The sequence below is a fragment of the Chiloscyllium plagiosum genome, chromosome 30 (genome assembly GCF_004010195.1).
Source record: "Chiloscyllium plagiosum isolate BGI_BamShark_2017 chromosome 30, ASM401019v2, whole genome shotgun sequence".
NCBI classification, from domain to species: Eukaryota; Metazoa; Chordata; class Chondrichthyes; order Orectolobiformes; family Hemiscylliidae; genus Chiloscyllium; species Chiloscyllium plagiosum.
The window spans coordinates 20299971-20314954 of NC_057739.1; the positions used below are offsets into that span (position 1 = coordinate 20299971).

Below are 14984 nucleotides of genomic sequence, written 5' to 3' on the forward strand. Positions count from 1 at the left end.
GAGCTGAGCTTGACCCTAGCTTCCTCCACCTTATGTAAGCTACCTTTTTCCTTTTGACGAGAAGCTCCACCGCTATCGTCATCCAAGGTTCCTTTATCTTACCCCTTCTTGCCTGTCTCAGAGGGACTTATTTATTCATCACTCACAACAACTGTTCCTTAAACAGTCTCCACATGTCTATAGTGCCTTTACCATGGAACAATTGCTCCCAGTCCATGCTTCCTAACTCGTGTAATCGCATCATAGTTTCCTCTTCCCCAATTAAATATCCTCCCATTTTGCCTAATCCTCTCCTTCTCCATAGCTATGTAGATATTCGAAATATTGATATCCAAAATACACATGCTGTTGTTAGTTTCAGATGGAAGACCCTTTACCAACAATTAGGTGTTTGAGATTTAGTAATCATCCTTCTTTTTCTGCAGGACTTTTAATGCTCTGGAGAGTTTGACTGCAACGCATGTTTCATGTAGTTTTCAGGGTTATTCTACCTGTGGGTTGTGATGCTTTTAGTGACCATTACCCAAGTGATCAAAGGTTACTGTTGGATTACAATGGTGCACTGTTGAGCTCTTTCTTATGCTTGATTTTAGCTCTAAACCCAACCGAGAAAGCGTTTTAGGTGATTTTAGGTGAGAAAATGTCTGCAGCACCTCCAAAGTGAAAGCAAACAGCGAAGAAATGTTTTATTTTACAGGTTTTGTCTCGCTGTTATGTACTGATACTGGTTCGATTCTTCTTCCCTCCTCCCCCAAAGTCTGTAGTATTTAGCTCCAGCAGTAATGAAATCTCCTGTCTGTGAAGTAAAACAGAAATTGCTAGAGAAACTCAGCAGATCTGGCAGCATCAGTGGAGAGAAAGAAGAGCTCATGTTTCAGGTCCAGTGACTCTTCGTTATTCTTCCAGCAATTTCTGCTGGTTGTTTCAGATTTCCAGCATCCACAATTCTTTGCTTTATTTTCCTTTCTGCAGAGTTCAATTTCAATTGCTGCCTCATTCAGACTCTGCTAATTTAACGTCTGTTCCTGCTTTAACATTACAGCAGTTAGACTTTGGCAAGTTAAGCATTTGAACAATTTTACCAGGATCCAATGTCTGCTGCCTGGAGCAATGTGTGGTCCCAGAATTAAAAGATAGAGTATATATAGAATCCTTATGAAGCTGCAAAATCTGTATACAAAATGAGAATTGATAGTTCTTTCATTTTCACTGGGCTCTTCTATTGTTTGTGAAAATCTATAGTATGCGGACATTCTTCAAAGTAGTGTTTTCACTAACTGTCAGCATATCACATTTATCTTCATAAACATACATGCAGGAGGATTAAAGGGTGATATGGATTCTTTATTTGAAGTTAAGGCTAGTTTCACTTGGAGTGAAGTATGGTACATCTGATGTCTACTACTCCAGCTCATAGGCTGCCTACATGTCACGATACACCTTGATACATCTTGACCTGGAGTCTTACAGAACTTATCCTAATGATTTGACAGTTGAGTTTATTTAGCTCACTTGTACAGATGTCATTATTACTTTGGATCCATGGTCTCTGCTTCATATGAAGCTATAGGAAATGCCCAGAAATCTTTTCAGGATGGCAGCTGGAGATGCTGCAAGTGGGTAAAAGTTAGCTTTCAGGTTTGAACAATTGGACTTAAATTTGCCTCAGAACCCAGTTGATGGATAGCAAATGTTCCAATAGTATTTGTGTATTCAAAGCCGAATAGTTTTCTGAACCAAGTAGACAATGGAAGGTAAAGAAAGACTCAATTTTCAATCAAATACATGAACCCCCTCAGATTGTGTAAACATCCCTTTTTTTTCAGGGAGGTTACGCGGTCCTTAAAAGACTTCTCCTCGAGCAAGAGAATGGCGACTGGTGAGAAGGTTTGTAGACACTATTTTGCTACATTCAATTTGTTCAGTTTATAGCATCCTCGGTTTCCTTCCTTTCCTAATCCTGAAAAGCCTTGTTTGGAAATAAAATCAACAGCTCTCTGGCACCTTGTCAAAGCAGATATCATTCATTTGGAAAACTAACATTGTCTTCACATGACATCCACCCTAAACTTTCCAGTAATACCTGATGGATCGTGATCAGGAATGAACACCCTAGCTTATTCATTTCCTGCATTAGCTCAAAGGCACAAAGAACAATTATAACATCCAAACCTACTGCCCTGACAGAGATCAGCTTGATAAGGTTTGAAAGCTAATACTGGCCTGTCTAGTTCAATGCTATACAGTTCAAGTATCCATCAAGCTAGCAAGGAAATATCATTTCCATTTGATTGAAATGAATTAAAACAGATTGATTAGTGACACCTCATACAGCTTTCTCAGATGATTTGGGAACTAAAGTCCAGTTAAAATGTAAATGCGTAGTGACTGAGCAGTGCCTACATATTTGATTCTCAGTTAGCTGTTCCAGGGGGACTGTTATAGAGGTAACCATGATAATTAATGAAATTGGGAGCTTAAACCTAAAACAATATTTACAGATTTGGCAGAGCAGTCGAGGTAACAAAGGTTGAGGAGTGTGGACATTAAAATTTGGGAGAAATATGAACACAGTAATCATGCCAGTATGCTGGATTCACTTCAAAATTAAAATGCTGCACTGGGTTGTGACTATCACTGACATTTTATAAGGAAAATGTAGATTACTTGAAGAAATGGATTTATCTGATCTACTTTGTAACTCGGAATACAAGCGATTGTCTCTTAAACTGACCTAGATCTTTTCAATGTTTCTTTAAATTGAATTCTTCATATTTTCCTGTTTGAACCAGTTCTTTGGAAATGTATGTGGAAGTTTTAATTATTGTCATGGTACCTTTGAACATTTTTTTCTATTGTGTGTGAATCATTTTCTGTTCATAAACTAATAACGAAACACAATAGAAAATTCATGGAAGACAGAAGCAGAAATATTTTGAAAAATATCAACAGTTAGGAAGTCACTGATTCTTACAAACCAACCAGTCACTCTCACTCCTCAAATATTCACTGAGCTTTTCAGATTCTGATGTGACAGTGGCTCTGAAAAACATTACACCTTGTTAAAATTTTCTGATAATTCTTTCATTTCATGGGCTAGACATTTATATGGAGTTTGCACTCACAACCTCTCTCATCTGTAGATAACATCACTTCCTATAAATTTTAAGGTGGTTTGAACAATAGGAAGGAAGAAGCATGACCACAATATGGAAAATAAAGCACTTTAAAAGGGTTTGGTGACCAGTGCTTTTGTGGTTCTAATGGAAACAAACTTTGTGTGCTCCATTGCAGCAGTCTAATATACTGCTGTGTCTGCAGCTTTTACTTTGTTTCATTCAAGAACTCTGAAGAGAAACCAAATGCAAAGCAGATAGTGTTGACATCAACTCAACAGGAGAGTCAGTGCAAAATGTAACAATGGGATCAAGGCCGAGTGACAAAATATGCGGTCATTTCACTTCGCAGCTGCGAGTGTGAGATAATCTAACTCCAGTTAGCACAATCACTTTCTTTACGAATAACAGACAAGTGTGTTTATAGTCATCTTCAGCATTAAACAAATAAAAATTGTATTTTTGTATGTACATCTCACATCTGCTTCTGTGAAGTTGGACTTTGGAACACATTGATTGGGAAGTTTCAGTTTTGTTGAGAAAAATATTCCGATCAAGCAAGCTTTTTGTACAAGGCTGAAATAGTGCTTTGATGGTCTATGCACAGGGATGCATGGAGGTATTTTGTTCACTATGTGCTTTGTGTGAAATGAGTAGAATGGAATGTCTGTGCACTATGTCAACAGCTGAGTTGTGAAGCAGTGACATCTATACCATCCAGTGTAAGAATAGTAATTACATGTTATCCTCATTCAGACAACCATGAGGGATTTGTCTCAGATGCTGAAGAAGATGCCACAATATCAGAAGGAACTAAGCAAGGTATTATAATTCTGAAAAATTACTTCTATAGACAACAGGGTAAGTAGTTTGGATTTCCTCACCTTAGAGCTCACAGGCTAATGATAAAAGTATATGCATAGTACAAAGAATTATCTTTTTTTATTCACAGGCCAACATTTATTGCCAATCCCTAATTGCCCAGAGGGCAATTAAGTGTCAACCACATTGCTGAGAGTCTGGAGTCACATGAAGGCCAGACCAGATAAGGACAGCAGTTTCCTTCCCTAAAGGACATTAGTGAACCAGATGGTTTCTCTGATAATTGATAATGATTTCATGGTCATCATTATTTAATTTCAGGATCATCATTCAATACAGTATTTATTGAATTCAAATTTCACCATCTGCCATGGCAGGATTCAAACTCAGGTCCCCAGACCATTACCAAGTGTCTGGATTATCACTCCCCTGGTAATACCGCTAGGCTGTCACCTCCCTAAATATAAACTGAAATTGTATTAGTGTGTTAGTTTTACATGTGATGCTTAATTTCCTTTATTTGTTTTGCAGTATTCCACCCACCTTCATCTTGCTGAGGATTGTATGAAACATTATCAAGGCACTGTGGATAAATTGTGCCGAGTTGAACAGGTGAGAGATTAAACACACTGGGGATTGTTAATTCATGTTGAGTAAGAGGGGATTCGGAGATTTCCAACAGCTTCATTAACACATGGGAAGATCTTCAACTGCCGATCTCCCAGTCCTTAGCGGAGAGTTGAATGTACCTTGGAGCCCTGCTAAAACCACTTGGCTCACTGATGACCATTTCTCATTGGCCCTGGCATCTTCTCCTCACCCCTGCATAACTGGCCTTATCTCCCAATCTGATGAAACCCGAAAATAGAATGTCCACAGCTCACCTCAAAAACAGAGCCCATTTGATCAACTCCAAAAGGTGGAAAACCCATGGGATCTGGCCGAATCATGGGTTTACGCTGCCCTCCATATTGCTGTCCATGATTTTGATGGAGAATAAAATGTGGAGGGTAGCAAGAATAACATTGTGGCTGATGCTACCAGTTTTGCACTAGCCAAGGTAATTAAACATTGCCCCCAGTGTTACTGGGATTTGAACCTTAAAGTGGCCTTGCCTTCCTGACTACCCATTTTGTGCCCATCTGCCAGCCCAAGCTGAATGTTTGCCTCCACTGCCAGCATGAACTATTTGGTAGGACATGACACTCTCGTCATAAGCTCAGAATCAAGGTCTACACCTTCTGGAATTTGCTTTCAAGGTTAACATTCCTACATAGGCATGGTGTGACATCCTTGTAGTTCACCATTGTCATGAGGACATACTTAGAAAAGTTGGGTGCTGTTCTCTCCATAGGGAGAGAAAGAAACACACAGCAGATCACCTGTGGGATATCTGGCAACCATCAGGCAGGACTAAGAGTTAATGTCTTTGCCCCACCTGTTGTTTAACACCTTATTGTGATAGACACTCCTGAAATACATTAACCACATAAATCTGTACATGGACAGAAATACTTTGGAGCAGATTTGTGAATATGTAGGATCCATTTGATCAATTTCAGGAATAATGAAGATAGGCTTCTCTTCATGTTCTTAACAGGAAGGAATGAAGTTTTGCTATGTTAACATTCCTAATAATAATGAAATATTCAACAAGAATATTACTGTAACTCTTTATATAGGATGCATTAATGCTTTTAAGGTCACATCGACATTGCTAAGCTAAGTACAGCTGGTATTTTTAAGTTGGAAAATGTAAAATTCCAGCGTCCTTCATTATGAGGCTCAGTGACTCCCTCGAGTGTGCCCTAGTAACTCTAAGTACAGACAATCCCTAGGTTGCAAATAGGTTCCATTCCTGCATCTGTTTGCAAGTCAATTGATATACAATGTGGACCACATGCAGGACAATATAATGTAACTGTTCGTAAGTACAGAAAAGTACAGGAAATATTTGCATGTTGGATCTTTATAATTACAATCCTTTATGGGATCACATTTGTAAGTCAAACATTCATGAAATCGGGCACCCCTGGACACATCCTATCCTTTGCCCTCCAGCCCACCAATGTTCATATCTCCATCTCCTAAACAACCTGAGGTAGTTAGATTAGATTACATTACATTACAGTGTGGAAACAGGTCCTTCGGCCCAACAAGTCCACACCGGTCGCCTGAGGCGGGAATTGAACCTGGGTCTCCGGCGCTGTGAGGCAGCAGTGCTAACCACTGTGCCACCGTGCCACCCACTTTGTTCATGACTTTGTGCATTATTGTGATGCATGTAATAGCAAATCAGTTTATTTGTTAATAAATAAAAGTTGGGAAAGAAGTAAAAAGGCTGTCAATTCACTATCATTTGCCTTACGTGATCTTGATGGCATCAGTATCTAGAAATCTATCAATTTCAGTCTTGAACATACTCACTGAGTCAATGCTGCCCTCCAGGGTAGAATATTATAAAGAGTTATTGTTTTGTGAATCATTCTTCAGATGTGAATAGAGACAGTGCGAATGTCAGCAAATCACTGAAGGCACTAAAACAAGCCCTTTTCCTGTTCCCATACGAACACCATATTACAGGATCAACATGATGGTGATGGATAGTCTTTCTGACAAATGAGTTCAGGAGTGAAATGACCTGATGGAGTTCCTCAAAACCTTTTTTTTAATTTTTAAAAAGTTTATTTGTGGCGAGAATTGAAGTTTCAAAAATAACAGTGTGAAGTTTCTAATTCCATTCCTACAATTATTCTAGTATTGTCCCATCATACATTGAGCAGCCAAAGTGAAAAATGTATTTCAATACAGACCAGCAACATCCAATGACACACTTTTAAGTTCAGCAGATCTATTACTCAATGTTTGACATTCAGTCAGATTTAACATCTGACAAGTGACCAGTGGTACTGCCATGTGGGAGAAACTTTAGTCATTTACAAATTCTGAGCAATTACAAGCAAAGTTTGCAAAATGAAGTATCCTAAAAATGTTGCAAATGTTATTTTTTTAGGATCTGGCCATGGGGACTGATGCTGAGGGAGAGAAGATCAAGGATCCAATGAGAGCCATTGTTCCCATTCTGCTAGACAATAATGTCTCCACTTACGATAAAATTCGCATCATCCTTCTCTACATTTTCCTTAAAAATGGTGAGTAAGAAAGGTTAACATCAGAAATGCAGCCTGTGTGGCTGAAGCCTTAACATTTGAGGTTACTGCAAGCACTGCTATCCTCACAGGTTAAAGTACTACCCACACTGCCAATGTCACACATGCATTTCACTTGTTTTCTGTCAGGCTGCTTAGTGAGATGTCCTATAGTTCACTGAAAGATGTCAGTGATAATGCAAGAGAAAATTGCATGACTGGGTGAAAGATATATCAGAACTTGTTTGGTCCTTTTTCTGGCAAAAGGAGTGGAAGAAATGGGTTGATAGATAAAATTATTTCAATTACTCCATGTACAACTTAGCATGGAGTAATTTTGACTTTGTGAAATAGTGTAAGATGAATGATATTGGATCAGCTGCCAATTATACCCCTCTCCTGATTTCATTTATACCAAAGCAATGGAAATTAAAATCAAGGGAGATTACATTTACATCCACTGTCAATATATCCTCTAAGAACTGAGAGAAGCAGCCTTATTATATTCACATTTTCTGATCGCGAGCCATACTTGGTCTTTTTGGGTGATATGAGCCTAGTTGCTGGTGTTAAAGCAAGTGGCAGAAAGACATGGAATTGGAATTGAAAGGGCTGGTGGAGCTAACATAAGAAAAGATACTCCACCTCTAATATGCTCTGCTCTACTGTGGCTAGTTGCTGTGCAAACATGTACAGATCTGGGCACCAAGAACAATGTTCTTAAATTATTTTTACTAGTAGCTCCTTTTTCAAAAACTATTCTACACCACATACTTTTGTCAGGTAATGGACCGGAGATTATTTTGGGAAGTTCCTTTGATGCTGGAGTAGGAGGGAGTACGTCCTGGGAATGGTTGTGCTTTCTTTCATGGATGCACCTGGTTCCTGCTAAGAATATCTTTTTGGTGGCACAACTGAAATTGGGAATTGATGGCAAGAACTTTACTTCCCCATATTAATAAGAATATATTGCACCTGGATCATGTGTGATTGCTGGGGAGTCACAGCAGCAATGCTGGACTTGCCTGATAAAAGAATAATGATTTGAAGTGAAACCATCTCTTTTTTTCTCGTTCTAAATTAGGAATCACTGAGGAGAATCTGAACAAACTGATTCAACATGCTCAGATCCCACCCGAGGACAGTGAGATCATTAACAACATGGCTCACTTGGGAATTCCCATCATTACAGACGTATGTTACTCTGTTTAATTAACTTTGCACTTATTGTGTGTAGAACAGACAGCTTGGAAACACTTCTTTATTGCTGGCGTCTCAACTTTTGTGAGACATTTCACCCTCAAAATTACAATTCAATCATTCAGAAATAGATCTGTATCACAATTTTTTTACAAAAAGCTTAATATTAAAAAGTGTTTATGATGATCCAATATTAAGACTCCATCAGAATGTAGTGTTATGATACAACATGTAGCATCGTGAAGGTTTCCCATGTGAGAAAAGCAATTGAGCTTTCTTAAATAATATAAGCTCCACTGTCATTAAAACATTGCACACAATTGTACAATGCAGCACATAGGTGTTTTGAGCACAAACCTAGCAATATGGTCCTAATGAGTAGCTAGATAGAAAAAAAATGAAGGGAGATGTCACTGATCATTGTTGTCAGGTTTGTCTGAAGTTACCCGATTTTGGGTTATGACATTGTGTGATCTGTTATAGTTCTGTGGTCGAATGAACTCTCACAGCTACCCTTGCATCTGTTAGGTCTCCCCTCAATCTGGATTCTCAGATCGCAACTGTGTTGTTAGATTCTTTTTGACCTCTGTGTGGCTTGGCAGGTGCCTCAGTCACCATTTGATCCAAATGGCTATCCTGTCACTTTCCACTTGTAAACTTGTTTTCTTGAATTTTATTTTTTTCTCAGTTAGCTATAAGGCAGTTTATGGGTGCTGTTGGACTGCCTATTCCAGACTATTATTAACTTGATCTTAACCTTCTGAAACTCCTTAGACAGTCAGAATCTCCATCATGTTCCTGTATTACGCCGAAAGTACATCTTGATCCAACTGCCCAGTTTTTGTAGTCAAACTCTCTCAGCTGTTTCTAAGCATATGCCAATGCCATTGTAGCTTCTGTTTTCACTTATGGACTATTTCATATGTGTTTAAATTTAATCTAAATTCAATCTAAAGCTAAATAAACCTTTTGTCCTGTGGATCTCACTTCTTACACCAGCTGTTGGGAACCATATAAATCGATGGCTGAGGAGATGGTGCAATGGGCAAGGATTCAGATTTTTGGATCATTGGGATTTCATCTGGGGCAGAAAATGCCTGTTCAAAAGGGACAGATTTTCCCTGAACTGGAGCGGGACCAATATCCTGGCAAGGAGATTAGCTAGTTCCATTCAGGAGCATTTAAACTAGTAGGGAGGGGGTGTAGGGGGATCCTCAGTTGTAGTGAGAATAGAAAGCCAGCTGAGGATGGTCTCAATTAAAAAAAATCAATTTAAATGGAAAAGGCAGACAAGGGCAAGTCAGAAAATGAGGTAACTGTGAAGAATTAAATTGAATTTATTTCAATGCAAGAGGTCCCACAGGTAAGGCAGATGAACTCAGGGCATGTATGGGAACATGGGACTGGGGTATCATCACTATTACAGAAACATGGTTCAGGGATGGATAGGACTGCCAGCTTAATGTTCCAAGGTATAGATGCTATAGGAAAGATAGAAAGGGAGGCAAGAGAATTGGGGGATTAGTGTTTTTGATAAAGGAAAACATTACTGCTGTACTTAGAGGATATTCTGAGGGATTGCCAGTAAAGCTATATGGCCGGAACTCAGAAATAAGAAGGGGATGCTCACCTTGATGGGATTGTACTATAGGCCCCCCAGGAGGAAATTGAGGAGCAATTATGTAGAGAGAGCTTAGATATATGTAAAAATAATAAGATTGCAATAGTAGGGGATTTCAACTTTCCAAACTTGGACCGGGACTGCCTGAGTGTTAAGGGCTTGGATAGTAAGGCAGGGCAAATGACTGAAGTGTTAATGGGGGAGTGGGTAAAGGGATGACTCACAAGTGGGAATCTTTCAAAAATGAGATAACGAGAGTTCAGAGGCAATATGTTTGTAATTAGAGTGAGGGATAAGGCTGGTGGGAGTAGGGAACAATGGATGAATAAGAATATTGAGGCTCTGGTCAAGAATGAAAAGGAGTCATATATTAGGTATAGACAACTGGGATCAAGTGAATCTCTTGAAGAGTGTAAGGGTGTGGGGCATTCTTAAGACAGAGATCAGAAGGACATAAAGGGAATATTCGATAGTCTCAGCAAATAAGGTTAAGGATAATCCAAAGAGATTTTACAAATACATTAAGAGCAAAAGAGCAACCAGGGAGAGAACAGGGACATTAAAGATCAACAAGATCGTATAAGTGTGGAACCACAGTAAATGGAAGAGATACTAAACAAATATTTTGTGTTAGGTTTTACTGTGGAAAAAGAAATGGACACTAGGAACTCTGGGAAATAAATATTGAAGTCTTGAAAACAGTCCATATCACAGAAGAAGGTCTTAAAAAAAGTAAAAATGGATGGATCTCTCGGATCTGATCAAGTGTATCCCAGGATGTTGTGGGAAGTTAGGGAAGAAATTACAGAGGAAAAACCATCAGGGATATTTGTATCATCTACAGCCATGGGTGATATACCAGAGGACTGGAAGTTGGCTAATGTTGTGCCTTTATTGAAGAAAGGCTGAAAGAGAAGCCTGGGAACCATAGACCAGTGAGTCTGATATAAGTGGTGGGTAAGTTGTTGGATGGGTTTTTGAGAGATAGGATTTACATGCGTGGAGAGGCAGGGACTGTTTAGGGATAGTCAGATTGGCTTTCAACATGTGAAATAATGTCTCACAAAGTTGAGCTTTTTCGAGGGCGTAACCAAAATGATTGCGGGCAGAACGATCGACATCTACATGGACTTTAGTAAAGCCTTTGACATGGTCCCACATGGTAGACAGGTTAGTAAAGTTAGATCACATGGGATTCAGGAAGAGCTTGCCAATTGGATACAAAATTGGCTTGATGGTAGGAGACAGAGGGAGAGTTGGTTTTTCAGACTGAAGGTCTGTGACCAGTAGTGTTCTTCAGGGATGGGAGCTGGATCCACTTTTGTTTGTCATTTATATAAATGATTTGGATGAGAATTGAGGAGGTATGGTTAGTAGGTTTGCGGATGACACTAAATTTGGTAGTATCATGGTCAGTGAAGAAGGTTACAAAGGGATTTTGATTAATTGGGCCAATGGGCTGAGGACTGACAGATGGAGTTTAATCTAGATGAATGTGAGGTACCTGTACTGCAATTTAGTAAAGCAAACAAAGGTAAGACATACAGTTACTGATAGAGTCCTGGAGAATGTTGTCAAACAGAGAGTTAGGGGTTCAGGTCCATAGTTCTTTGAAAGTTGTGTCTCAGGTAAACAGGTGGCTAAGAAGGTACTTCGCACACATGCCTTCATTGCTCAGACCATTGAGTATGGAGGTGAGATCTCATGTTGAGGTTGCAGAGGATGTCGGTGAGGCCACTTTTGGAGTATTGTGTACAGTTTTGGTCATCCTGCTATAGGAAGAATATTATTAAATTGGAGAGGGTGAAGAACATTTTCAATGGAGCATAGGAGGTTGAGGGGGTGACCCTATAGAGATTACAAAATCATGAGAGGCATACACAAGGTGAATAGCAAAAGTCTTTTCCCTACAGTGGGGGGAGTCCAAAAGTACAGTGCATCATTTTACAGTGAGAGGAGAAAGATTTAAACAGGACCTGAGGGGCAATGTTTTCACACGGACGGTGGTTTGTATGTGGAATGAACAGCCAGAGGAAGTGTCAGATGCAGGTACAGTTGTAACATTTAAAAGACATTTGGACACGTACATGAATAGGAAAGGTTTAGAGGGATATGGGCCAAACACAGGCAAATGTGACTAGTTTACTTTGGGAAACTTGGTCGGCAAGGACAAGTTGGATCGAAGGGTCTGTTTTGATGCTGTATGAGTCTACTCAATGTAGACAGTTGCCCATTTGTAAAAAATTTTCAGATACTGGTATAAGTTTGTTAAGAAACAACAATTTAGATCTGATACAATAGTTAATTAGACAAAAACAGAATTTGATCCTGAACAGATTGAAGTGGTGGAGATATCTTATCTTCAGCTGAAGGGCTCATTGGCTTTTCTTGCCCTTTCCCAGTTCATCTTCCATTTGAAAAGGAGTCAAACTGGACTGGAAATGTCAACTTTGTTTCAATCCTACCTTCTGAATTTTTCCAGTATTTAACTGATTTTATTCCATCTGAAAGAGGCAGCTGTCCAGCAAGCCTGTCACCTGATGTGGACTTGTTGAGAAACCCAATGTCTGTCATCCATTTGAATCCTTCCATCCAATGAACAACTACTCACAAAGTTACAAAAGCCATTCCCCCTTATCCCCTCCCAGCTTGAGGTCAGCTTACATTTTGTAAGTGCAGTCTTTCCTGTTTTTCCTTGAGGGTACCAAGTGCCAGCAGCTTGGTAATTTTCAAAGTGCTAACTTCCCTTTTGTCCTTGTTTGTTACAGATTGTTTATCTTTGGACGTATAGAGAAAGGCTTAAAGCTGTTTCAGCTAAATTTATTAACAGCAAAAGCAAAGTAGGAAAATGAATATCTCAATTTCGAACAGAAGTAGGAGGATATGTTGACAGAGTTAGAACATTTAAAGTGAGAGGGGCTTCATTTCGCACAAGTCATGCTAAATAACATGTTCCTGTGGTCTAAAATTCAGTGTAAGCTAGGAATAGGTTCATAAGCTAATGCTATTTTGTCTACAGATGGTTTTGAAAGCTAATCTATCAGACCCAACACCTAGAGATCTACTTGAGCATTTGGACATTAGTATTTAAATCAAGCCTTCAGCTTTACTCGAATTATTGAGTTAAAGTCTAGTGGCCTAGTTGATAGGTTGATAAGCTTCTCAGATTGAGATATATACAGAAACATTCAAATCATCAGCACTAAAGCATTTACAAAATTGTCAAAAAGGTGTACATTTTGCCAATGTTAGTAAAAGAGGATTTACATTCTGTTCTTGGTGCTCAGTCAACCCTACGTCGCAGGAACAAGCCAGAGCGTAAAGAGCGTATCAGTGAACAGACCTATCAACTGTCTCGATGGACACCACTCATCAAGGACATCATGGAGGTTGGTGGCCTTTGGTTGACTCAATAATTGAATGTGGTAAAGTTTCTGGTACTTTAATTGTTTTTTAAAATGTAATGTTTCATCTTGCTTTACTAACGTGGCATAGAGATAAATGGAAATATTCCTTTTCTAAGATTGATGTAGGACTTCTAAAATGCTTGTCAGTAGCAACTTTCTCAAAATGACGTCAATCAATATAACATAATGATAGTTTGTCTGTATCAAATATGGCTGCTGTGACATTATTTGTGCTGAATTTTTCTGCATTGGACATATTTTTGCATTGAATTCAACGTCACACTCCTTCATCGTTGATTTGTTTTCTTTGTGATTAAAATCGATAAAACCTGTTTGTTAATGAATTAAACTTATACTTCTCTCTCAAACTGTTGAAATAATAAAGATTTAACTAACTTCACTGATAGGGTTCTGAAACTTCAAATTCCAATACACAATTTTTATTCCCAATTTTGTCCCCCCCATTGATTGACTCTAAGCTTGTTTCTGAATAATTTTCTTGACTTATTTGTTAACTTTATTGGTTAAGTGAACAGTTTTAAAATTGCTAAATCAACATTTGGAGATGCCGGTGTTGGACTGGGGTGTACAAAGTTAAAAATCACACAACACCAGGTTATAGTCCAAAAGGTTTAATTGGAAGCACACTAGCTTTCGGAGCGTTGCTCCTTCATCAGGTGATAGTGGAGGGCTCAATCCTAACACACAGAATTTATAGCAAAAATTTACAGTGTTATGTAACTGAAGTTATACATTGAAAAATTGATTGTCAGTTAAGCCTTTCATCTGTTAGAATACCATGATAGTTTCACTTCTTTCATGTGTAAATCACAAAACCTTTTTTAAAAAAGTTGCATTCTCAGGTTAGTTGTTAACAATGGTGATAGCTAGACAATATGTTGAAGGTGTTCGCCGCCTGTGTCCTCTGTCTATGCCATGATGTTTAGATTGATTCTAATCTAAATAGTGAGATAAGTAAGTAAGTTCGGTACGCATAGGGAGGGCCTCAACTGGGACCTTGGGTTCATGTCACATTACAGGTGACCACCATTGCACTATACACACACACACAGATACTCCTACACACACACACACTCTCACACACACACAGGCACTCCTATACACACATACACACGGACACACATATACACAGACGCGCACACAGACACCCACATACACCCTTGCAGACACACATCTTCCCACACTCACACATGCACCCCCTCACAGACTTAAGACATTCTGCACTCACTACACGCACACATACACTTTCTCAGACTCACATCCCCCAACCCAGACAGACACATACACACAGACAGACAAAGACCCACATGCACACATATATTTTGTGGGGTGAATTTGTACTTGCAGGGTTACATTGTACTTTGCTCAAAAAAATGCATGAATTCATGTAAAACTCCGTTATCTCACTTTTTAGATTAGAATCAATCTAAACATCATGGCGTAGACAGAGAACTCAGGGGGCTAACACCTTCAACATATGGTAAAAACAATGACTACAGATACTGGAAACCAGATTCTGGATTAGTGGTGCTAGAAGAGCACAGCAGTTCAGGCAGCATCTAAGGAGCAGTGAAATCAACGTTTCGGGCAAAAGCCCTTCATCAGGAATAAAGGCAGAGAGCCTGAAGCGTGGAGAGATAAGCGAGAG

General features: G+C 39.1%; 1 protein-coding gene across 2 annotated transcripts in view; it reads left to right on the forward strand.

The window, feature by feature from the left end:
- Positions 1-14984, forward strand: part of LOC122564785 (syntaxin-binding protein 1) — a 110339-nt gene that overhangs the window by 89285 nt on the left and 6070 nt on the right. For both annotated transcript variants that reach the window (XM_043720004.1, XM_043720005.1), the window contains exons 11-16: positions 1827-1887; positions 3873-3938; positions 4470-4550; positions 6952-7090; positions 8172-8281; positions 13196-13297. In XM_043720004.1, coding sequence (XP_043575939.1) covers positions 1827-1887; positions 3873-3938; positions 4470-4550; positions 6952-7090; positions 8172-8281; positions 13196-13297 — 559 coding nt within the window. The remainder of the gene's footprint in view (positions 1-1826; positions 1888-3872; positions 3939-4469; positions 4551-6951; positions 7091-8171; positions 8282-13195; positions 13298-14984) is intronic.